This window comes from Oncorhynchus masou, chromosome 5, assembly GCF_036934945.1.
Source record: "Oncorhynchus masou masou isolate Uvic2021 chromosome 5, UVic_Omas_1.1, whole genome shotgun sequence".
Taxonomy (NCBI): Eukaryota; Metazoa; Chordata; class Actinopteri; order Salmoniformes; family Salmonidae; genus Oncorhynchus; species Oncorhynchus masou.
This window is the reverse complement of record NC_088216.1, coordinates 68270005-68294146: the sequence shown is the minus strand read 5'-3', so window position 1 is coordinate 68294146 and position 24142 is coordinate 68270005. Positions and strand designations below refer to the sequence as shown.

General features: G+C 45.5%; 1 protein-coding gene across 1 annotated transcript in view; it reads left to right on the top strand.

Annotated features, from left to right (window-relative positions):
* Positions 1-24142, top strand: part of LOC135529696 (succinate--CoA ligase [GDP-forming] subunit beta, mitochondrial-like) — a 117966-nt gene that overhangs the window by 12221 nt on the left and 81603 nt on the right. Inside the window, exon 2 of the mRNA XM_064958292.1 lies at positions 11288-11429. Within this exon, the coding sequence (XP_064814364.1) occupies positions 11288-11429 (142 nt within the window). The remainder of the gene's footprint in view (positions 1-11287; positions 11430-24142) is intronic.

The window sequence follows — 24142 nt, the reverse complement described above, 5'->3', positions numbered from 1 at the left end:
ATCTGTCCTTTGGTCTGATGAGTCCAAATGTGAGATTTTTGGTTTCAACCGCCATGTCTTTGCGAGACGCAGAGTAGGTGAACGGATGATCTCCGCATGTGTAGTTCCCACCGTAAAGCATGGAGGAGGTGTGGTTGTGCTTGCTGGTGACACTATCAGTAATTTATTTAGAATTCAAGGTACACTTAACCAGCATCTCTACCACAGCTTTCTGCAGTGATACTCCATCCCATCTGGTTTGTGCTTAGTGGGACTATAATTTGTTTTTCAACAGGACAATGTCCCAACACCTCCCAGGCTGTGTAAGGGCTATTTGACCAAGGAGGAAAGCGGTGGAGTGCTACATAAATGACCTGGCCTCCACAATCACCCAACCTCAACCCAATTGAGATAGTTTGGGATGAGTTGGACTGCGGAGTGAAAGAAAAGAAGCCAACAAGTGCTCAGCATATGTGGGAACTCCTTCAATAGTTTCTCATGAAGTTTGTTGAGAGAATGCCAATACTGTGCAAAGCTGTCATCAAGGCAAAGGTTGGCTTCTTTGAAGAATCTAAAATATATTTTTTATTTGTTTAACACTTTTTTGGTAACCACATGATTCCATATGTGTTATTTCATAGTTTTGATGTCTTCACTGTTAATATACAATATAAAAAAAAAAAGAAAATCCTTGAATGAGTAGGTGTGTCCCAACTTTTGACTGGTACTGTATATAAATTCAATCAAATAGCCTATTAGACACCAAAACGTATCAAATGTTCAAATCAAAAAGCTATTACACAGAAAAACGTGGACAGTCGGGTGCATCACAAATTCAGAACCTTCTGGACAGTAGCATAATAAACTAAAGTACTGATCATTGGGAACTAGATCAGAATGCCTGGTAAGGCTTGACCAAATAAATTAAATAATAGGCTGCAAAACGGCCTAGCCTGCAAAACTAAAACAATCCATATGTTCAAATCAAAAGGCGTGATTAAGATGACATCAATAACGCAGCATTATCCCAAGTCCCCGGTGCAGACACATTAAGTAATCAAAAGATGGTGATTTAGTTTAAAAGCTCTGCCGAAGGCCAAGAGAACAATGAGCAAGGCAGTTAACCTACAGTTCCCCGGGCGCCGAAGACGTGGATGTCGATTATGGCAGCCTCCCGCACCGCTCTGATTCAGAAGGGTTGGGAGAAATGCGGAAGACACATTTCAGCTGAATGCATTCAGTTGTACAATTAACTAGGTACCCGCCTTTCCCAATAAACACTTTTCAGTGAAAAAACTGAAATCCACTGAGTATAAAAAATACTTATCTTTTCAAAGATGTAGCCTACGATGCATTACTTTAAGCACAACAAAACTACTTAGCCTACATTGGTCACCAATGCAGATGCTTTTGCATCTTCCCAATTAAGTAGCCTAGTTTCTTCCAATGCATTGTGGAAACGTGTGCATTGAATTCTACTAGATGAAGAGCTGAACACGTCCTTTAAACCGTACTTGTTTTTCGAAATGTCCCATACCATTAAACATAGAAAAATGTCATACTGAGAATGTGTCACGCGTGAGTGATTACATTGTTTCCCCACTATTTGTTAATTTTGGTAGCACATTCCCCATATCTAATTGGTTTGCTGTTGTCAAAATCAAAATTAGTATGACATCTGGGCATTTAAAGGATACTTAGCATACTCAAACTGCCTACTATTTAGGATGCTAGTATGGCTATTCGGGCATGGCCCTTCTCCCCTAGCACCCTTTTTTCCTCTTGTTTCTCTCTCTCTGTCTCTCTCCCATTTTCTCATACTCTGCTTCAGTGGGTAGAGGTTGGATGTGAGTGTGTGGATGTGTTTTTGGCCCTAAGTATGACTTGCCTTTGCCTGATATATTGCAGTATATAGGACTGTGTGTCAGTTTGTATATGAGTCTGCACAGGCTGCTGGTATTTAATAGCGCCTGGTAAGTTGTCTCGAGCACTGATGAAGATAATTACTGTAGAGCGAGTGTCTCTGGGGAGGGCAGCCTCCTGCAAGTAAATCCTCCACTCACTTCTCTCTCCCGGGGCAGGCCTGCAAAACAAGCACGACTCACTCCCCTACTACCACCACCCTACATGATTTAGCCTACACATGACTTGGCAGTGACTTAACTTTGACTTGGCAGTGATCTAACTTTGACTTGGCAGTGACTTAACTTTGACTTGGTAGTGACTTAACTTTGACTTGGCAGTGATCTAACTTTGACTTGGCAGTGACTTAACTTTGACTTGGCAGTGACTTAACTTTGACTTGGCAGTGACTTAACCTCTTGATGCTATGGGGGCGCTATTTCATTTTTGGATAAAAAGACGTGCCCGTTTTAAGCGCAATATTTTGTCACAAAAAGATGCTTGACTATGCATATAATTGATAGCTTTGGAAAGAAATCACTCTGACGTTTCCAGAACTGCAAAGATATTGTGTGTGAGTGCCACAGAACAGATGCTATAGGCAAAACCAAGATGAAACTTCAACCAGGAAATTAGCAGGATTTTTGAGGCTCTGTTTTTCATTGTCTCCTTATATGGCTGTGAATGCGCAAGGAATGAGCCTGCCCGATCTATCTTTTCCCCAAGGTGTCTGCAGCATTGTGACGTATTTGTAGGCATATCATTGGAAGATTGATCATAAGAGACTACATTTGCCAGGTGTCCGGTGTCTTTTTCCAAGCGATTCACCAGAGAAAGGAGACTACCACGAACGATATATCAATGAAGAGATATGTGAAAAACACATTGAGGATTGATTCTAAACAGCGTTTGCCGTGTTTCAGTCGATATTATGGAGATAATTTGGAAAATTAATTTTCTTTTTTTTTTGTACCCAAACGTGATGTACAAAACGGAGCGATTTCTCCTACACAAAGAATCTTTCAGGAAAAACTGAACATTTGCTATGTAACTGAGAGTCTCCTCATTGAAAACAACCGAAGTTCTTCAAAGGTAAATTATTTTATTTGAATCCTTTTCTGTTTTTTGTGCAAATGTTGCCCGCTAAATGCTACGCTAGCTATCAATACTCTTACACAAATGCTTGTTTTGCTATGGTTCAAAAGCATATTTTGAAAATCTGAGATGACAGTGTTGTTAAGAAAAGGCTAAGCTTGAGAGCTAGCACATTCATTTCATTTCATTTGCGATTTTCATAAATAGTTAACGTTACATTATGAGCTTGAGGCTATAACTGGATACAGGTTTTTTTCATAGCCAAACGTGAACAAAACGGAGCGATTTGTCCTACACAAATAATATTTTTTTGAAAAACTGAACATTTGCTATCTAACTGAGAGTCTCCTCATTGAAACCAACCAAAGTTCTTCAAAGGTAAATGATTTTATTTGAATGATTTTCTTGTTTTTGTGAAAATGTTGCTGGCTGAATTCTAGGCTTATAGCTATGATAGCTATCAATACTCTTACACAAATGCTTGTTTAGCTATGGTTGAAAAGCATATTTTGAACATCTGAGATGACAGTGTTGTTGACAAAAGTCTAAGCTTGAGAGCAAATATATTTATTTCATTTCATTTGCGATTTTCATGAATAGTTAACGTTGCGTTATGCTAATGAGCTTGAGGCTATAAATAGAATCCCGGATCTCGACGCAAGAAGTTAACCTTGACTTGGCAGCATTTTACTGCCAAAGTCAAACAGGAAATTAAATAGAATGAAAGGGAATCCTGCAAAGCTCAAACATATGTGCCAGAGAATATCCTACTTTCAAAGAGAATAGGAATGGCAAGCATATAAACGCTCTCGCACTGTGTTGTCACAATACCAGTATTTCGATACTAAGACGTAAGGAAACAAAGGAAGCAGAACATGAAGCGGACTACATTTCTTGAGGAAAACAGTCCTAATTGTTGGAAAGAACAGTCACATTTGTTTTATTTTGCAAGCTATATCACAATATTTTACTTAAGTAGGTTTTAAAGGACCATAGAGCTCAGTCTGCTACGTGTTTTCATTTTTTGCCATGGAAAGTCTGGTATTGTAGTATCGCAATACTGGTATTGCAACAACACTGTTAATGCTGGTGCCTCAGCATTTCAAATATTGACACTAGCATTTCCTTTGACAAATTAAACACTAATCATTAGTGATTAGGCTTGGGCGATACCCCGGTATACAGTATAAATGGTATATTTCAAAATATAGACGGTATTGATTTTTGATACCATAACAACAACAAAAAGCTGAAGCAGCGCCCCTTGTGTGCACATTCGGTAATACCATATACCCAGAACGGTACAGAAACGTTAGGACGGTATCTGCATTCCTCCCAAACCTATTAGTGATTGGTGAAAATAATCAATAGTTATATATCGTGATATTATTTTTGGATGATATTATATTGATATTTGACTTCAAGTATCAATTAGTAAAGATTTTTTTTTAAATTGCTACTCTGGATAGCGTTAGCTAGCGCTAGTTGTCCCTTCGCCTTGTTCTTTATCTTCTTTTTAAAAAGTGAGCAAACATGTTTTCAGACCTTTTATTTCCATGACTGATCGAAACAACTAGTTTTCTCATGCTCTTTTGTCTCTCCACAGCAGACATATGGTGAGCAATACGTTTGGAACATCACATCGCAATAAAATTGCAGTATCGAATCGCAATACATATAGACTCATGAGTCATAATGCATATCGTATCCGCTCCAAAGTATCGTGATAATATCGAATTGTGAGGTCACTGGCAATTCCCAGCACTACTAATCATGCATTCCTGCATGTGGTTCCATTGTGGGGAAAGAAATCCACATCAATAACTCCCTTTAGACTGAGAGAACAGGCAATGGGATAAAAGTGCTATTTATGAGCGTGGCAGGGTAAAGTGTGGCTTTAGTCCTTCCTTGGTATTACAGTGGTGTACTGGTATGTGGGTCTCTCAGTCAGTGTACCGGGGATAAAGTGCTGTTGGCATCCCACTGCTGTATTGTTTGTCACAAGGTAACTGTCAGTGCCTGGAGGGACACCGCCAGCCCCACTTCGCATTCAGCAGCTGTTGTTTTAGGATCTTTCCCTCTCCTTTTCCCCTCCCTTTCTCCCTCTTTGGTGACAGAGAGGAGTCATCCCTAATCGCTCTGAAGTTTTTTCTGCTCCCCCTCTCCAACTGTTCACCAGGTACACGACAGCTGCTTATTTAAGGTGGTGTTTTTCAAGTTGCCAGAAATTAAAACGAGTTTGAAAATAACATTTTTTCTCCTCAGCAGACTTTGTCAGAAATTGTCAGATTAATATTGAGTTCCACTGGTTTTATTGTGCCAACTCATGCTAGCCGGTTAATGATCTACTTACTGTGAAGAACTCTCAAGCCAATGTTAGCTCTGAAAAGCAGCCTATTCCATCCCAAAGATGTCTCATTTCTGTTGAGTCCACAGAGACCCAACACCACTTCTCATTTTACAATGTTATTATTTTTAAGAGGCAGGTGTTATTAGGCCGAAACACTGTAGGCTCTTTCTGCTGACTTCATAACACTCAGTGTGCGCACTTGCTATAATATAACACACACACACACAGGGCTCTACATTGCGACATTTTAGTCCTAAATACCTTAGTTGTGTGCTCTGTGTAAAAAAAAAAGGGTCAGCGTAGAGCCCTGACACACACACACACTAGGGTTTCCGTTAGCCAGTTTTAATGTTTATTTTTTTATTTTTTAGAAAAGCTTATAAATAATTGTCACTGGCCAATTCTCTGTGAGAAGAAAAAAATCCCATTGCGTAATAGTGTTTTTTAACCTGTGTGTCGTACAGCAATTGCTCGGCCTCTTACCGCAAGGCACTTCAGAGGGTAGTCCATATGGCCCAGTACATCACTGGGGCTAAGCTGCCTGCCATCCAGGACCTCTATACCAGGCGGTGTCAGAGGAAGGCCCTAAAAATGGTCAAAGACCCCAGCCACCCCGGTCATAAACTGTTCTCTCTACTACCGCATGGCAAGCAGTACCGGCCGGAGTGCCAAGTCAAGGACAAATAGGCTTCTCAACAGTTTTTACCCCCAAGCCATAAGACTCCTGAACAGGTAATCAATTGTCTGCCCGGACTATTTACCCCCACAAACACCTTGTTTACGCTGCTGCTACTCTATCATATATGCATAGTCACTTTACCTATACACTCATGTACATACTACCTCAATTGGGCCGACCAACCAGTGCTCCCACACATTGGCTAACCAGGCTATCTGCATTGTGTCCCACCCACCACCCGCCAACCCCTCTTTTACACTGCTGCTACTCTGTTCATCATATATGCATAGTCACTTTAACTATACACTCATGCACATACTACCTCAATTGGGCCGAACAACCAGTGCTCCCGCACATTGGCTAACCAGGCTATTTGCATTGTGTCCCACCTGCCAAATCCTCTTTTACGCTACTGCTATTCTTTGTTCATCAGATGTGAGTTTCTAGATTTTTGTTTTAGATCCCGTCTCTCACAGTTGAAGTGTACCTATGCTAAAAATTACAGACCTCTACATGCTTTGTAAGTGGGAAAACCTGCAAAATCGTCAGTGTATCAAATACTTGTTCTCCCCAATGTATGCATAGCCACTTTAACCATATGTACATACTACCTCAATCAGCTGGTTAGTCAGTCTGACCAGTATGTAGCCTCGCAACTGTATATGCATGTCTTTTTACTGTTGTTTTATTTCTTTACATACCTGTTGTTCACCTAATACCTTTTTTGTACCATTGGTTAGAGCCTATAAGTAAGCATTTCACTGTAAGGTCTACCTACACCTGTTGTATTCGGCGCACGTGACAAATAAACTTTGATTTGATTCATTGATGGAAATACATTTGACCGGTTATGCTTATTGGTCTATAGGTTCATTTGCATAATTTTGTGGAATTAAGTTAGCCCGTGTGTATATTTGTTATTTATCACACGCGCACAGCATACAGAAGCTTTGAGTGGAAAGTCTGTCACAGCACAAGAGCTGCTGCTACACCATGTCAAACAGCAAACATTTTGTAAACTACATTAAAAAAATGCATACAGTACATACGTAGGCTACTTCAGCATACAGTACATATGTAGGCTACTTCAGCATACAGTACATACGTAGGCTACTTCAGCATACAGTACATATGTAGGCTACTTCAGCATACAGTACATACGTAGGCTACATCAACATACAGTACATATGTAGGCTACATCAGCATACAGTACATACGTAGGCTACATCAGCATACAGTACATACGTAGGCTACATCAGCATACAGTACATACGTAGGCTAAATCAGCATACAGTACATACGTAGGCTACTTCAGCATACAGTACATACGTAGGCTACATCAACATACAGTACATATGTAGGCTACATCAGCATACAGTACATACGTAGGCTACATCAGCATACAGTACATACGTAGGCTACTTCAGCATACAGTACATACGTAGGCTACATCAGCATACAGTACATACGTAGGCTAAATCAGCATACAGTACATACGTAGGCTACTTCAGCATACAGTACATACGTAGGCTACATCAGCATACAGTACATACGTAGGCTACATCAGCATACAGTACATACGTAGGCTACTTCAGCATACAGTACATACGTAGGCTTCATCAGCATACAGTACATACGTAGGCTACATCAGCATACAGTACATACGTAGGCTACATCAGCATACAGTACATACGTAGGCTACATCAGCATACAGTACATACGTAGGCTTCATCAGCAGGCATGTCTTACCTTGCTTCAATGTAGCCTAGCCAAAATCAGACCCTATCTGTGGAAGCAGTTATTTTGTTTAAGTCCAGTAGCCAAAGGCACAATCCTAGTCATATTAGTAAACCATGCTAGTTGTTGCATATTAGATCTCCCCTCTTTCTACATCAGTTAAGAACAAATTCTTATTTACAATGACATTCTAGGAACAGTGGGTTAACTGCCTGTTCAGGGGCAGAACGACAGATTTGTACCTTGTCAGCTGGGGGATTTGAACTTGCAACCTTTCGGTTACTAATCCAACACTCTAACCACTAGGCTACACTGCCTGCGTGTTCTGTTAAGATTAAGTACCATAATCTAAATTTCTCAAATGTCTTGTAAATGAAAATGGTGGTGCTGGACATTTGACCAGCACATCTTCCTAATGTTAACCCTGACACCACACACACAGCTAGTGTTCAGACTACAGGGGGACTGCATCGGCAGTCCCAGAGAGAACCTCACACTAGATAGATAAGGAGAGGACAAGAAACGTGTTTCTGCTTGCCTCATAGTGAAGTGGGCATGAGAGAGATGGTACGTGGCACCTTTAAACAAGGACAATGGTCAGATATTCCCCACACACAACTCACCAGCTCACTCTAACACACAACACTGTGCCCCCCCTCACTCACTTTATAACATGCAACACCTCGCACTACTAGATGAGGAACAATCCATCACACTGAAAACTGGTTGTTGCTGTGTTTTTAGAGACTCCAGAGACTCATGAGCAGCATCCTCTTCGCTCTGTTTGTGGTGTCCAGCAACTTAAGTGTGGGTAAATGCACTGCTCAACTTAGGTCAACAGAAGGGTTTTGAATTGAGGCAGTGTAAGTGAAAAGCACTTCATATTAAATGCTGTTGTGAGGCTGTATAACAATCTGTTGCCCTGTCATTGAACTGTTATATATAGGGCATAGTGCCAGTGTGCCACTGCCATGGGGCTGTCGCATGGCCTTGTTTCACAGTAGAACGTCTGACACCCCCTTGAAAGAAATAAAAGTAGGCATACATGTGAAACTCACTTCTTTCCAGGCAGAGACACAGGAAATGACCTACAAATGACCCTCGTTATTCAGTGATGTGAGGGAGACCAATCAGCATACTGCTGTACCTTCTATGGAAGCTCGGCTTTTCTGCCCTAATGAAGTCTCCAGTGCTCCTTACCCGGAAGGTGGTAGCGGTGAACAATGCATGCTAATACAATACTACGCCAGAAAGTTAAGGTTACTCTTAACACCATTCACCAATCATGCCGTTGCCCAGAGAGGGCTACGGATGATGTACCTTCTATGAATGCACCTATATGCTACCCTTTTCTTCAGAAACAACTTTGAAATCAAACTAATTGAATGGGATGACTAGAATCATAGATTTTAACATATTGATTTCAGTAAGCCGTACAGTAGGCCCAGTTCTTGATGGTCTTGTTTCCTTGCTCAGTTCAGAGTTCCTCCACTCAAATGAGTTGTGGATGCTCAGCGAAGTGACCTAGTGCTCTTAGCCTGTATCCCCTTTCTCTCCTCTTCTCATGAATGATGGAGAGCTCCCAGGCAGCTCTGTTTTGAGAGTAACGGCTTGGCCTTGTCATACCACTCACCACTAAGTCAGATGGCAGAAGCCCCTCCTTCCCCTCACCGGCATCAGCCTTCAGCCAACCTTTCCTTGTCAGTTTGCATGTTTTAAAGGATGTCTGAAATACGGCTTGTTTGATCAGCCCCTCAGACTTTGTTGCACTTGAGGAGGCCTTCATTATTCATCAGCATGTCTTGTAGTGGATCAGGACAGGATTACGCCTTCTGGCCCACACACAAGCTCTTAAGCAGAGACAGAATAAGGAAGGAGAAATTATTTCAAATTTGCACAAATAACCTTGAGACTTGGAGATGATGAACAGTATGGTTTGCTGTTTTTCCAGAGGCATAATCTCTGTCATGTAACTCCTGCAATACAGAAGTAGTCTTTAGGCTAGACTGCCTGAGTCCTCCTATCAGCAGAGGAATGTAGCCAAAATGACACTCTCCATGACCAAGACACTTGACTCGTCACAGTCGTCCCTTTTAATGTCACAATTAAGAACTGCAGCTGCCTTTCACATTGTTAAGGAAAACAGACTGACTGCACTGTGAATGCACACTCAGGGTAATGGGCCGACCTGACAACACTGAGGGAGTCCAACCTTAACACAAGTGTCTCACATTAAAACCCAATGTCTTTTTAATAGTGCCAACAGCTGGAGCTTGACAGCCTTGCTGCATTTGCTGACTGAGCAAACAGTTTTAACATAGCCTAGGCCCGTCTGCCTGTCTCATTATGGGGGGAGGAAAACGGGGGCAAGACTGAGAGATGGAAATGGAATGAGTGCACCCTGGAGAACTGAACGTAAATAAGACTTTATCAGAAACACCTGGCTATTCCTCTAACTGAGAGTCAGTCAAACCTTGAAGAACATCTGGGCTTCATTGATCATTCCTGAATGTAACCAGATGTTCAAACAACAGCTTGTGCAGTGTAAAGACATCTTTACGCATGTAGGCTTAATTTAAAACATGTCATTAGAGGAATGACATTTTCAGGCTGGCACCAAGGATGCCAACATGCCTGTCAGTCTCACCTGGCGCAAAGTTGAGGAGAGATTGACCTCATCACTACTGGTCTTTGTGCGAGGTGTTGAAGGTACCGAACCATCTGTTCAAGCAGTTGGCACATAGTTCAGATGGGCACTCATCGGTAGAACACAAGACATGCAACCAGAGGTCTCTTCAGTCCCAAGGTCCAGAACAGAGGCTGGGAAACGTGCAGTATTCAATAGAGCCATGATTACATGGAACTCTCTGCAACCCTAGGTAACACCCCTGGTAACACCCCAGGTAACACCCCTGGTAACACCCCAGGTAACACCCCTGTAACACCCCTGGTAACACCCCAGGTAACACCCCTGGTAACAGGTAATCTAGTAATAAAACTACATTTAAAAACATGATAAAAGAACACCTTACGTCACGATGGGGACTGTGAAGATGCTCACAGACAGTTGTATGTTTTTTTGTATCGTATTATGTACTTATGCGTTATACGTGGTTGTCTCGCCTGGCTATCTTGAGATGAATTCACTGGCTGTGGGTTGCTCTGGATGCTAAATTACTAGATCGTAATGTAAATGTAGTGCTATATACAGTACATTACATATTTTATTTGTTGTGTTTTGATTCCTGTTTGGACCCCAGGAAGAGAAACCACTGTCTTGGCGGCAGATAATTGGGGATCCTAATCCCACTACTACGCCTCACAGAAAACCTGTGCCGTTTAGTGTTAGTCCCTAGTACTATTACATTTGAGGGGCATAGAAAACCATGTTTTATTTGTCATTATATTCAAGTCGTCATCAACAGCTGCGTTACCTGATTCTGGATTCCTTTTAGCTACCGGGTGTTTATCTAGTTACTTCTTCAGTGAAATACTTGGTTACTTTTTCAAAAAATGTCAACCATTCTCTCTCTCTCTGTCTGCAGTGTGCACGGGTGAGTTCCAGGCGCTGGCTGAACCTGCAGGAGTACCAGAGCAAGAAGCTGATGCAGGAGAGTGGGGTGACTGTCCAGCGTTTCTACGTGGCTGACAATCCTCCCGACGCCCTGCAGGCCGCCAAGAGACTCAGTGAGTGGCTATCATACTAACACACACTGCAGAGTACTGACCCTACCATTCACACTAGAACTACATGTACAATATGCAGGTTGAAGAAGTGGCATTTATTTAGTTTATCAAACAAATACTGGTGGTGATTGTGGTGTTTCTGTACTGCAGCTTGTTTGAGAAGTGTCCTGACACTGACTTTGTTTCAGCTCTCTTTGCATAGCAATCCCCTGCCAGCCCTCTTGCAGATGTGCAAACTGCTGTGGTTCATCCTGGCTGAAGTGTTCTCAAGTTTAATGGTGTGTGTGCACGAGGTGTGTTTGGGAGCAGGGCCCAAGTTCATTGTGCTCTGTGATCTTGCAGGCTCTATTCTCATCACCCCACTCAACCATGTTAATTATTTTCACAGAGCACAATTTCTCATTTCAGTTTCTCTTTCACTGTATCGCTCGGTCTGTCTTTTAACACACACACAAGTTATAATTCAATGTCCTTGACGGCCCATCTCTAGCACATTGTTTTTGTCCAGTGAGATGTTGGGTGCTAAGGGTCTGCCAGGGGTTTTCTCAGTGGTTTGGCGTTGATGCAGGCCAAGATAAACGAAGGAGGAGGTGTAATATCTCTGTGACAGTCCCTTTCGTGCTCTCTCAGCGCTGAGAGAGTGGGCCAGCCGGATGGACGGGGACCAAAAACTGAGCCCTCGGCAGACCTACTCTGGCCAGAACCTTTGGCTGCTGTAATCTCTTGTTTATCTCTACCAACACAATGGGCTTTTCTGTTGTCCTGTAGTGACTCTAGAGCTCTATCTCTCTTTGTTGTCCTGTAGTGGCTCTAGAGCTATATCTCTCTTTGTGTTGTCATGTAGTGGCTCGCTCTCTCTCACTCTCTCTCTCTCTCTCTCTCTCTCTCTCTCTCTCTCTCTCTCTCTCTCTCTCTCTCTCTCTCTCTCTCTGTGTTGTCCTGTAGTGGCTCTCTCTCTCTCTCTCTGTGTTGTTCTGTAGTGGCTCTAGAGCTCTCTCTCTCTCCCTGTGTTGTCCTGTAGTGGCTCTAGAGCTCTATCTCTCTTTGTGTTGTCCTGTCGTGGCCCTAGAGCTCTCTCTCTCTCTGTGTTGTCCTGTAGTGGCTCTAGAGCTCTCTCTCTCTCTCTCTCTGTTGTCCTGTAGTGGCTCTCTCTCTCTCTCTCTCTCTCTCTCTGTGTTGTCCTGTAGTGGCTCGAGCTATATCTCTCTTTGTGTTGTCCTGTAGTGGCTCTAGAGCTCTCTCTCTGTGTTGTCCTGTCGTGGCTCTAGAGCTCTCTCTCTCTTTGTGTTGTCCTGTAGTGGCTCTAGAGCTCTCTCTCTCTCTGTTGTCCTGTAGTGGCTCTAGGGCTCTCTCTCTCTCTCTGACTCTGTGTTGTCCTGTAGTGGCTCTAGGGCTCTCTCTCTGTGTGTTGTCCTGTAGTGGCTCTAGGGCTCTCTGTCTGTCTCTGTGTTGTCCTGTAGTGGCTCGAGCTATATCTCTCTTTGTGTTGTCCTGTAGTGGCTCTCTCTCTCTCTCTCTCTCACTCTCTGTTGTCCTGTAGTGGCTCTAGAGCTCTCTCTCTCTGTGTTGTCCTGTAGTGGCTCTCTCTCTCTCTCGCTCTCTGTTGTCCTGTAGTGGCTCTAGAGCTCTCTCTCTCTGTGTGTTGTCCTGTAGTGGCTTTAGAGCTCTCTCTCTCTGTGTTGCCCTGTAGTGGCTCTAGAGCTCTCTCTCTGTGTTGTCCTGTCGTGGCTCTAGAGCTCTCTCTCTGTTTTGTCCTGTAGTGGCTCTCTCGCTCTCTCTCTCTATTGTCATGTAGTGGCTCTCTCTCTCTCTCTCTCTGTTGTCCTGTAGTGGCTCTCTCTGTTGTCCTGTAGGGGCTCTCTCTCTCTCCCTGTGTTGTCCTGTAGTGGCTCTAGAGCTCTCTCTCTCTCTCTCTCTCTCTCTGTGTTGTCCTGTCGTGGCTCTAGAGCTCTATCTCTCTCTGTGTTGTCCTGTAGTGGCCCTAGAGCTCTCTCTCTCTGTGTTGTCCTGTAGTGGCTCTAGAGCTCTCTCTCTCTCTCTGTTGTCCTGTAGTGGCTCTAGAGCTCTCTCTCTCTCTCTGTTGTCCTGTAGTGGCTCTAGAGCTCTCTCTCTCTCTCTCTGTGTTGTCCTGAAGTGGCTCTAGAGCTCTCTCTATCTCTCTGTGTTGTCCTGTAGTGGCTCGAGCTATATCTCTCTTTGTGTTGTCCTGTAGTGGCTCTCTCTCTCTCTCTCTCGCTCTCTGTTGTCCTGTAGTGGCTCTAGAGCTCTCTCTCTCTGTGTTGTCCTGTAGTGGCTCTAGAGCTCTCTCTCTCTGTGTTGTCCTGTAGCGGCTCTAGAGCTCTCTCTCTGTGTTGTCCTGTCGTGGCTCTAGAGCTCTCTCTCTCTTTGTGTTGTCCTGTAGTGGCTCTAGAGCTCTCTCTCTCTCTGTTTTGTCCTGTAGTGGCTCTCTCTCGCTCTCTCTCTCTGTGTTGTCCTGTAGTGGCCCTCTCGCTCTCTCTCTCTATTGTCCTGTAGTGGCTCTCTCTCTCTCTCTCTCTCTCTCTATTGTCCTGTAGTGGCTCTCTGTTGTCCTGTAGGGGCTCTCTCTCTCTCCCTGTGTTGTCCTGTAGTGGCTCTAGAGCTCTCTCTCTCTCTCTCTCTCTCTCTCTCTCTCTGTGTTGTCCTGTAGTGGCTCTAGAGCCCTCTCTCTCTCTGTGTTGTCCTGTAGTGGCTCTAGAGCTCTCTGTTGTCCTGGAGTGTCTCTCTCTCTCTCTCTCTCTCTCTCTCTCTCTCTCTCTCTCTCGTCCTGTAATGTCTCTCTCTCTTGTCCTGTAATGTCTCTCTCTCTCTCTTGTCCTGTAATGTCTCTCTCTCTCTTGTCCTGTAATGTCTCTCTCTCTCTTGTCCTGTAATGTCTCTCTCTTCTTGTCCTGTAATGTCTCTCTCTCTCTTGTCCTGTAATGTCTCTCTCTCTGTCCTGTAATGTCTCTCTCTCTCTTGTCCTGTAATGTCTCTCTCTCTCTTGTCCTGTAATGTCTCTCTCTCTCGTCCTGTAATGTCTCTCTCTCTCTCTCTCGTCCTGTAATGTCTCTCTCTCTCTCTCTCTCTCTCGTCCTGTAATTTCTCTCTCTCTCTCTCGTCCTGTAATGTCTCTCTCTCGTCCTGTAATGTCTCTCTCTCTCTGTGTTGTCCTGTAGTGGCTCTCTCTCTCTCTCTCTCTCTCTCTGTTGTCCTGTAGTGGCTCTAGAGCTCTCTCTCTCTCTCTGTGTTGTCCTGTAGTGGCTCTAGAGCTCTCTCTCTCTCTCTCTGTGTTGTCCTGTAGTGGATCTAGAGCTCTCTCTATCTCTGTGTTGTCCTGTAGTGGCTCGAGCTATATCTCTCTTTGTGTTGTCCTGTAGTGGCTCTCTCTCTCTCTCTCTCTCACTCTCTGTTGTCCTGTAGTGGCTCTAGAGCTCTCTCTCTCTGTGTTGTCCTGTAGTGGCTCTAGAGCTCTCTCTCTGTGTTGTCCTGTAGCGGCTCTAGAGCTCTCTCTCTGTGTTGTCCTGTCGTGGCTCTAGAGCTCTCTCTCTCTTTTTGTTGTCCTGTAGTGGCTCTAGAGCTCTCTCTCTCTCTGTTTTGTCCTGTAGTGGCTCTCTCTCGCTCTCTCTCTCTGTGTTGTCCTGTAGTGGCCCTCTCGCTCTCTCTCTCTATTGTCCTGTAGTGGCTCTCTCTCTCTCTCTCTCTCTATTGTCCTGTAGTGGCTCTCTCTGTTGTCCTGTAGGGGCTCTCTCTCTCTCCCTGTGTTGTCCTGTAGTGGCTCTAGAGCTCTCTCTCTCTGTCTCTCTCTCTCTCTCTGTGTTGTCCTGTAGTGGCTCTAGAGCCCTCTCTCTCTCTGTGTTGTCCTGTAGTGGCTCTAGAGCTCTCTGTTGTCCTGGAGTGTCTCTCTCTCTCTCTCTCTCTCTCTCTCTCTCTCTCTCTCTCTTGTCCTGTAATGTCTCTCTCTCTTGTCCTGTAATGTCTCTCTCTCTGTCCTGTAATGTCTCTCTCTCTCTTGTCCTGTAATGTCTCTCTCTCTCTTGTCCTGTAATGTCTCTCTCTCTTGTCCTGTAATGTCTCTCTCTCTCTTGTCCTGTAATGTCTCTCTCTCTCTCTTGTCCTGTAATGTCTCTCTCTCTCTCTTGTCCTGTAATGTCTCTCTCTCTCTTGTCCTGTAATGTCTGTCCTGTAATGTCTCTCTCTCATCCTGTAATGTCTCTCTCTCTCTCTCTCTCTCTTGTCCTGTAATGTCTCTCTCTCTCTCTCTCGTCCTGTAATGTCTCTCTCTCTCTCTCTCTCTCTCTCTCGTCCTGTAATGTCTCTCTCTCTCTCTCGTCCTGTAATGTCTCTCTCTCTCTCTCTCTTGTCCTGTAATGTCTCTCTCTCTCTCTCTCTCTCTCTTGTCCTGTAATGTCTCTCTCTCTCTGTGTGTTGTCCTGTAGTGGCTCTCTCTCTCTCTCTCTCTCTCTCTCTCTCTCTCTTGTCCTGTAATGTCTCTCTCTCTCTCTCTTGTCCTGTAATGTCTCTCTCTCTCTCTCTTGTCCTGTAATTTCTCTCTCTCTCTCTTGTCCTGTAATTTCTCTCTCTCTCTCTTGTCCTGTAATGTCTCTCTCTCTCTTGTCCTGTAATGTCTCTCTCTCTCTTGTCCTGTAATGTCTCTCTCTCTCTTTGTCCTGTAATGTCTCTCTCTCTCTCTTGTCCTGTAATGTCTCTCTCTCTCTCTTGTCCTGTAATGTCTCTCTCTCTCTCTCTCTCGTCCTGTAATGTCTCTCTCTCTCTCTCTCTCTCTCTCTCTCGTCCTGTAATGTCTCTCTCTCTCTCGTCCTGTAATGTCTCTCTCTCTCTCTCTCTCGTCCTGTAATGTCTCTCTCTCTCTCTCTCTCTCTCTCTCTCTCTCTGTGTTGTCCTGTAGTGGCTCTCTCTCTCTCTCTCTCTCTCTCTCTCTCTCTCTCTGTTGTCCTGTTGTGGCTCTAGAGCTCTATCTCTCTCTCTGTGTTGTCCTGTAGTGGCTCTAGAGCTCTCTCTCTCTCTCTGTGTTGTCCTGTAGTGGCTCTAGAGCTCTCTCTCTCTCTCTGTGTTGTCCTGTAGTGGCTCGAGCTATATCTCTCTTTGTGTTGTCCTGTAGTGGCTCTCTCTCTCTCGCTCTCTGCTGTCCTGTAGTGGCTCTAGAGCTCTCTCTCTCTGTGTTGTCCTGTAGTGGCTCTAGAGCTCTCTCTCTGTGTTGTCCTGTAGCGGCTCTAGAGCTCTCTCTCTGTGTTGTCCTGTCGTGGCTCTTGAGCTCTCTCTCTCTTTGTGTTGTCCTGTAGTGGCTCTAGAGCTCTCTCTCTCTCTGTTTTGTCCTGTAGTGGCTCTCTCTCGCTCTCTCTCTCTGTTGTCCTGTAGTGGCCCTCTCGCTCTCTCTCTCTATTGTCCTGTAGTGGCTCTCTCTCTCTCTCTCTCTATTGTCCTGTAGTGGCTCTCTGTTGTCCTGTAGGGGCTCTCTCTCTCCCTGTGTTGTCCTGTAGTGGCTCTCTCTCTCTCTCTCTCTCTCTCTCTCTCTGTGTTGTCCTGTAGTGGCTCTAGAGCCCTCTCTCTCTCTGTGTTGTCCTGTAGTGGCTCTAGAGCTCTCTGTTGTCCTGGAGTGTCTCTCTCTCTCTCTCTCTCTCTCTCTCTCTCTCTCTCTCTTCTCTTGTCCTGTAATGTCTCTCTCTCTCTTGTCCTGTAATGTCTCTCTCTCTTGTCCTGTAATGTCTCTCTCTCTCTTGTCCTGTAATGTCTCTCTCTCTCTTGTCCTGTAATGTCTCTCTCTCTCTTGTCCTGTAATGTCTCTCTCTCTTGTCCTGTAATGTCTCTCTCTCTCTCTCTTGTCCTGTAATGTCTCTCTCTCTCTCTCTTGTCCTGTAATGTCTCTCTCTCTCTCTCTTTGTCCTGTAATGTCTCTCTCTCTCTCTTGTCCTGTAATGTCTCTCTCTCTCTCTCTTGTCCTGTAATGTCTCTCTCTGTCCTGTAATGTCTCTCTCTCTTGTCCTGTAATGTCTCTCTCTCTCTTGTCCTGTAATGTCTCTCTCTCTCTCTTGTCCTGTAATGTCTCTCTCTCTCTCTCTTGTCCTGTAATGTCTCTCTCTCTCTCTCGTCCTGTAATGTCTCTCTCTCTCTTCTTGTCCTGTAATGTCTCTCTCTCTCTCTCTCTCTTGTCCTGTAATGTCTCTCTCTCTCTGTGTGTTGTCCTGTAGTGGCTCTCTCTCTTGTCCTGTAATGTCTCTCTCTCTCTCTCTCTTGTCCTGTAATCTCTCTCTCTCTCTCTCTCTCTCTCTTGTCCTGTAATGTCTCTCTCTCTCTCTTGTCCTGTAATGTCTCTCTCTCTCTCTTGTCCTGTAATGTCTCTCTCTCTCTCTTGTCCTGTAATGTCTCTCTCTCTCTTGTCCTGTAATGTCTCTCTCTCTCTCTCGTCCTGTAATGTCTCTCTCTCTCTCTCGTCCTGTAATGTCTCTCTCTCTCTCTCGTCCTGTAATGTCTCTCTCTCTCTTGTCCTGTAATGTCTCTCTCTCTCTCTATCTTGTCCTGTAATGTCTCTCTCTCTCTGTGTGTTGTCCTGTAGTGGCTCTCTATCTCTCTCTCTCTCTCTCTCTCTCTCTCTCTCTCTCTCTCTCTCTCTCTCTCTGTCCTGTAATGTCTCTCTCTCTCTCTCTTGTCCTGTAATGTCTCTCTCTCTCTCTTGTCCTGTAATATCTCTCTCTCTCTCTTGTCCTGTAATGTCTCTCTCTCTCTCTCTTGTCCTGTAATGTCTCTCTCTCTTGTCCTGTAATGTCTCTCTCTCTCTCTATTGTCCTGTAATGTCTCTCTCTCTCTCTCTCTCTATTGTCCTGTAATGTCTCTCTCTCTCTCTCTCTCTCTTGTCCTGTAATATCTCTCTCTCTCTCTCTCTTGTCCTGTAATGTCTCTCTCTCTCTCTATTGTCCTGTAATGTCTCTCTCTCTCTCTCTTGTCCTGTAATGTCTCTCTCTCTCTGTGTGTTGTCCTGTAGTGGCTCTCTATCTCTCTCTCTCTCTCTCTCTCTCTTGTCCTGTAATGTCTCTCTCTCTCTCTCTTGTCCTGTAATGTCTCTCTCTCTCTCTCTCTCTCTCTCTCTTGTCCTGTAATGTCTCTCTCTCTCTGTGTGTTGTCCTGTAGTGGCTCTCTATCTCTCTCTCTTGTCCTGTAATGTCTCTCTCTCTCTTTGTGTTGTCCTGTAATGTCTCTCTCTCTCTCTCTTGTCCTGTAATGTCTCTCTCTCTCTCTCTTGTCCTGTAATGTCTCTCTCTCTCTCTCTTGTCCTGTAATGTCTCTCTCTCTTCTTGTCCTGTAATGTCTCTCTCTCTCTCTCTCTTGTCCTGTAATGTCTCTCTCTCTCTTGTCCTGTAATGTGTCTCTCTCTCTGTGTTGTCCTGTAGTGGCTCTCTATCTCTCTCTCTCTCGCTCTCTCTCTGTTGTCCTGTAGTGGCTCTCTATCTCTCTCTCTCTCTCTCTCTCTCTCTCTGTTGTCCTGTACTGGCTCTCTATCTCTCTCTCTCTCTCTCTCTCTGTTGTCCTGTAGTGGCTCTAGAGCTCTTTCTCTCTCTGTGTTGCCCTGTAGTGGCTTCTGAGCTCTCTCTCTCTCTCTCTCTCTCTCTCTCTCTCTCTCTCTCTCTCTCTCTGTCCTGTAGTGGCTCAAGAGCTCTCTCTCTCTCTCTCTCTGTCCTGTAGTGGCTCAAGAGCTCTCTCTCTCTCTCTGTGTTGTCCTGTAGTGGCTTCTGAGCTCTCTCTCTCTCTCTCTCTCCCTCTGTCCTGTAGTGGCTCAATAGCTCTCTCTCTCTCTCTGTGTTGTCCTGTAGTGGCTTCTGAGCTCTCTCTCTACATTTACATTACATTTAAGTCATTTAGCAGACGCTCTTATCCAGAGCGACTTACAATTTGGTGAATTCACCTTCTGACATCCAGTGGAACAGCCACTTTACAATAGTGCATCTAAATCATTTAAGGGGGGTGAGAAGGATTACTTATCCTATCCTAGGCATTCCTTGAAGAGGTGGGGTTTCAGGTGTCTCCGGAAGGTGGTGATTGACTCCGCTGTCCTGGCGTCGTGAGGGAGTTTGTTCCACCATTGGGGGCCAGAGCAGCGAACAGTTTTGATTGGGCTGAGCGGGAACTGTACTTCCTCAGTGGTAGGGAGGCGAGCAGGCCAGAGGTGGATGAACGCAGTGCCCTTGTTTGGGTGTAGGGCCTGATCAGAGCCTGGAGGTACTGCGGTGCCGTTCCCCTCACAGCTCCGTAGGCAAGCACCAAGGTCTTGTAGCGGATGCGAGCTTCAACTGGAAGCCAGTGGAGAGAGCGGAGGAGCGGGGTGACGTGGAGAGAACTTGGGAAGGTTGAACACCAGACGGGCTGCGGCGTTCTGGATGAGTTGTAGGGGTTTAATGGCACAGGCAGGGAGCCCAGCCAACAGCGAGTTGCAGTAATCCAGACGGGAGATGACAAGTGCCTGGATTAGGACCTGCGCCGCTTCCTGTGTGAGGCAGGGTCGTACTCTGCGGATGTTGTAGAGCATGAACCTACAGGAACGGGCCACCGCCATGATGTTAGTTGAGAACGACAGGGTGTTGTCCAGGATCACGCCAAGGTTCTTAGCGCTCTGGGAGGAGGACACAATGGAGTTGTCAACCGTGATGGCGAGATCATGGAACGGGCAGTCCTTCCCCGGGAGGAAGAGCAGCTCCGTCTTGCCGAGGTTCAGCTTGAGGTGGTGATCCGTCATCCACACTGATATGTCTGCCAGACATGCAAAGATGCGATTCGCCACCTGGTTATCAGAAGGGGGAAAGGAGAAGATTAATTGTGTGTCGTCTGCATAGCAATGATAGGAGAGACCATGTGAGGTTATGACAGAGCCAAGTGACTTGGTGTATAGCGAGAATAGGAGAGGGCCTAGAACTGAGCCCTGGGGGACACCAGTGGTGAGAGCGCGTGGCGAGGAGACAGATTCTTGCCACGCCACCTGGTAGGAGCGACCTGTCAGGTAGGACGCAATCCAAGCGTGGGCCGCGCCGGAGATGCCCAACTCGGAGAGGGTGGAGAGGAGGATCTGATGGTTCACAGTATCGAAGGCAGCCGATAGGTCTAGAAGGATGAGAGGAGAGAGAGTTAGCTTTAGCATTGCGGAGCGCCTCCGTGATACAGAGAAGAGCAGTCTCAGTTGAATGACTAGTCTTGAAACCTGACTGATTTGGATCAAGAAGGTCATTCTGAGAGAGATAGCGGGAGAGCTGGCCAAGGACGGCACGTTCAAGAGTTTTGGAGAGAAAAGAAAGAAGGGATACTGGTCTGTAGTTGTTGACATCGGAGGGATCGAGTGTAGGTTTTTCAGAAGGGGTGCAACTCTCGCTCTCTTGAAGACGGAAGGGACGTAGCCAGCGGTCAGGGATGAGTTGATGAGCGAGGTGAGGTAAGGGAGAAGGTCTCCGGAAATGGTCTGGAGAAGAGAGGAGGGGATAGGGTCAAGCGGGCAGGTTGTTGGGCGGCCGGCCGTCACAAGAAGCGAGATTTCATCTGGAGAGAGAGGGGAGAAGAGGTCAGAGCACAGGGTAGGGCAGTGTGAGCAGAACCAGCGGTGTCGTTTGACTTAGCAAACGAGGATCGGATGTCGTCGACCTTCTTTTCAAAATGGTTGACGAAGTCATCTGCAGAGAGGGAGGAGGGGGGGAGGAGGATTCAGGAGGGAGGAGAAGGTGGCAAAGAGCTTCCTAGGGTTAGAGGCAGATGCTTGGAATTTAGAGTGGTAGAAAGTGGCTTTAGCAGCAGAGACAGAGGAGGAAAATGTAGAGAGGAGGGAGTGAAAGGATGCCAGGTCCGCAGGGAGGCGAGTTTTCCTCCATTTCCGCTCGGCTGCCCGGAGCCCTGTTCTATTGAGCTCCCTCTCTCTGTGTTGTCCTGTAGTGGCTTCTGAGCTCTCTCTCTCTCTCTCTCCCTCTGTCCTGTAGTGGCTCAATAGCTCTCTCTCTCTCTGTGTTGTCCTGTAGTGGCTTCTGAGCTCTCTCTCTCTCTGTGTTGTCCTGTAGTGGCTTCTGAGCTCTCTCTCTCTCTCTGTGTTGTCCTGTAGTGGCTTCTGAGCTCTCTCTCTCTCTCTCTCTCTCTCTCTCTCTCTCCCTCTGTCCTGTAGTGGCTCAATAGCTCTCTCTCTCTCTCTCTGTGTTGTCCTGTAGTGGCTCAAGAGCTCTCTCTCTCTCTCTGTGTTGTCCTGTAGTGGCTTCTGAGCTCTCTCTCTCTCTCTCTCTCTCTCTCTCTCTCTGTCCTGTAGTGGCTCAATAGCTCTCTCTCTCTGTTGTCCTGTAGTGGCTCTAGGGCTATCTCTCTGTGTGTTGTCCTGTAGTGGCTCTAGGGCTCTCTCTCTGTCTCTGTGTTGTCCTGTAGTGGCTCTAGGGCTCTCTCTGTGTTGTCCTGTAGTGGCTCTAGGGCTCTCTCTCTCTCTGTTGTCCTGTAGTGGCTCTAGGGCTCTCTCTCTCTGTGTTGTCCTGTAGTGGCTCTAGGGCTCTCTGTCTGTCTCTGTGTTGTCCTGTAGTGGCTCTAGGGCTCTCTCTCTGTGTGTTGTCCTGTAGTGGCTCTAGGGCTCTCTCTCTGTGTTGTCCTGTAGTGGCTCTAGGGCTCTCTCTCTGTGTGTTGTCCTGTAGTGGCTCTAGGGCTCTCTCTCTGTGTGTTGTCCTGTAGTGGCTCTAGGGCTCTCTCTCTCTGTGTTGTCCTGTAGTGGCTCTAGGGCTCTCTCTCTGTGTGTTGTCCTGTAGTGGCTCTAGGGCTCTCTCTCTGTGTGTTGTCCTGTAGTGGCTCTAGGGCTCTCTCTCTGTGTTGTCCTGTAGTGGCTCTAGGGCTCTCTCTCTCTGTGTTGTCCTGTAGTGGCTCTAGGGCTCTCTCTCTGTGTGTTGTCCTGTAGTGGCTCTAGGGCTCTCTCTCTGTGTGTTGTCCTGTAGTGGCTCTAGGGCTCTCTCTCTGTGTGTTGTCCTGTAGTGGCTCTAGGGCTCTCTCTCTCTCTCTCTGTCTCTGTGTTGTCCTGTGACGCCTCAGTGGATGTTTGTCTAACTACTCTTGACTCAGTTTAAAAGTGAGTGATATACACAGTTTGTGTGTGCGTGTTACACTCGCTGGCCACCTCAGGTCATATCATAGTTGGAATGTATACTGAGCTGCCCAGTTCCCTGTAGACAGTAAGCAAGTCTTTGTGAGTCTCTAGCCCCAGACTCAGAGCCCAGTATCAGGGTCCCTCTTGAGAGGACCAGGAATTTAGCAGCACCATGGGGAGTGGAGGTGACCAAGCACTGTGAGCCCTGATGCATGTACACTCTCTCACTCCCCAACACCCTCCCTTCTGTCGGGCTCACTTACCCATGAAGCAGTGGACCTGACAGCTCAATTGGAGTTGGGCTATCTGGAGGTCCACTCATGTACAATAGAGTAGAGAGACTCTCTAAAGTGGATGATGATTGATTTTGCCATTTCCCATTTAGGAGAGAACTTTTCATCTTGGATCTGAATCAGCAACTGTTTTTAAAAGATGAAAGCAGCGGTTATGGATTTCTGATGTGTCATAAGGATTTGCCACATCCATGTTTTGGAGCGAGGGGCAAACCTTAACTAGCCTATTGCTCACGTAAAGTAGACACATTTATTGTCCCCTCACTGGGACTGCTGAGTACAGGATGACTAAAGTACCTCTGTGTTCCAGAGGGCCACTCTGTGTGACAGACTGACACTATGACTCCTGCCTGCATGCTCAGAGCAAATGACCCAGCAGCACCTGTCCCAAACACAGCCCTGTATGGAAGGCACAGACAGGGGGGGCTGTAGATTTTAAAAGCCCCCTGCACCGTTCACTAATCTAACTGTCACAGAAAGGCAGCTCTGATGTGGTCCTCATCAGTTACATTGTGTACCAGGGTTTGCGTTAGCTGGTAATAGCCATCTTTTCCCACAAAAAAATCCCATTGCGTTTTTGCCTATTAATTGATGTGAAATACCAGTCGATACTGCTGAAACCAGTAGCCTTTTTCAAATCAACTTGCTTTCATTGTCCAGTAGCCAAATACACAATCCTACTCATATTAGTAACCAATGCTAGTTGTTGCATCTTTAGATTTCCCCTCTTTCTTAATTTCTAAGGGATATTTTCATCTCTGTCACATGAAACCGCTCAACGTGGTGTTTTCCTGCTAATTGCATTATGGAACTAACATTCACACGTAGCCTACTGCCTCACATTTGTTGTCTAATTCCTTACATTTGCAGACTTATGTAAGAGTCTACTATTCCTAATGTGATGATTTAGATTGGATAGTCATAATTTTGGATAATAATATAATTTGTTCACTGTTCTCAGAAAGGACTGTTCAATGCAGTGGAGTAGGCCTAGGCTATATCAGAACCTACATGTCTTCTCTCTCTGCACAGGAAATGTTGACCTTTTATAAACACATTTTATGCAATTCAACTACGCTTTATATAACTAGAGACATGAGCAAATGTCTTTTTTTATATGAGACAATTACAGGGTAGCCTAGTCTACTGACAAACAGATCAATGCAAATAACATTGTCTGATCCATATATTAAGCCAATGAAAAGTGGAGACACAAGTACAATATGACATCCATCTAACCTGGAGGAGAAAAGGATTGTCCAAAAACAAACCAAAGTGCCACTGACCCAATGATAAAGATAGTGAATATGTACACTCACCAGGGA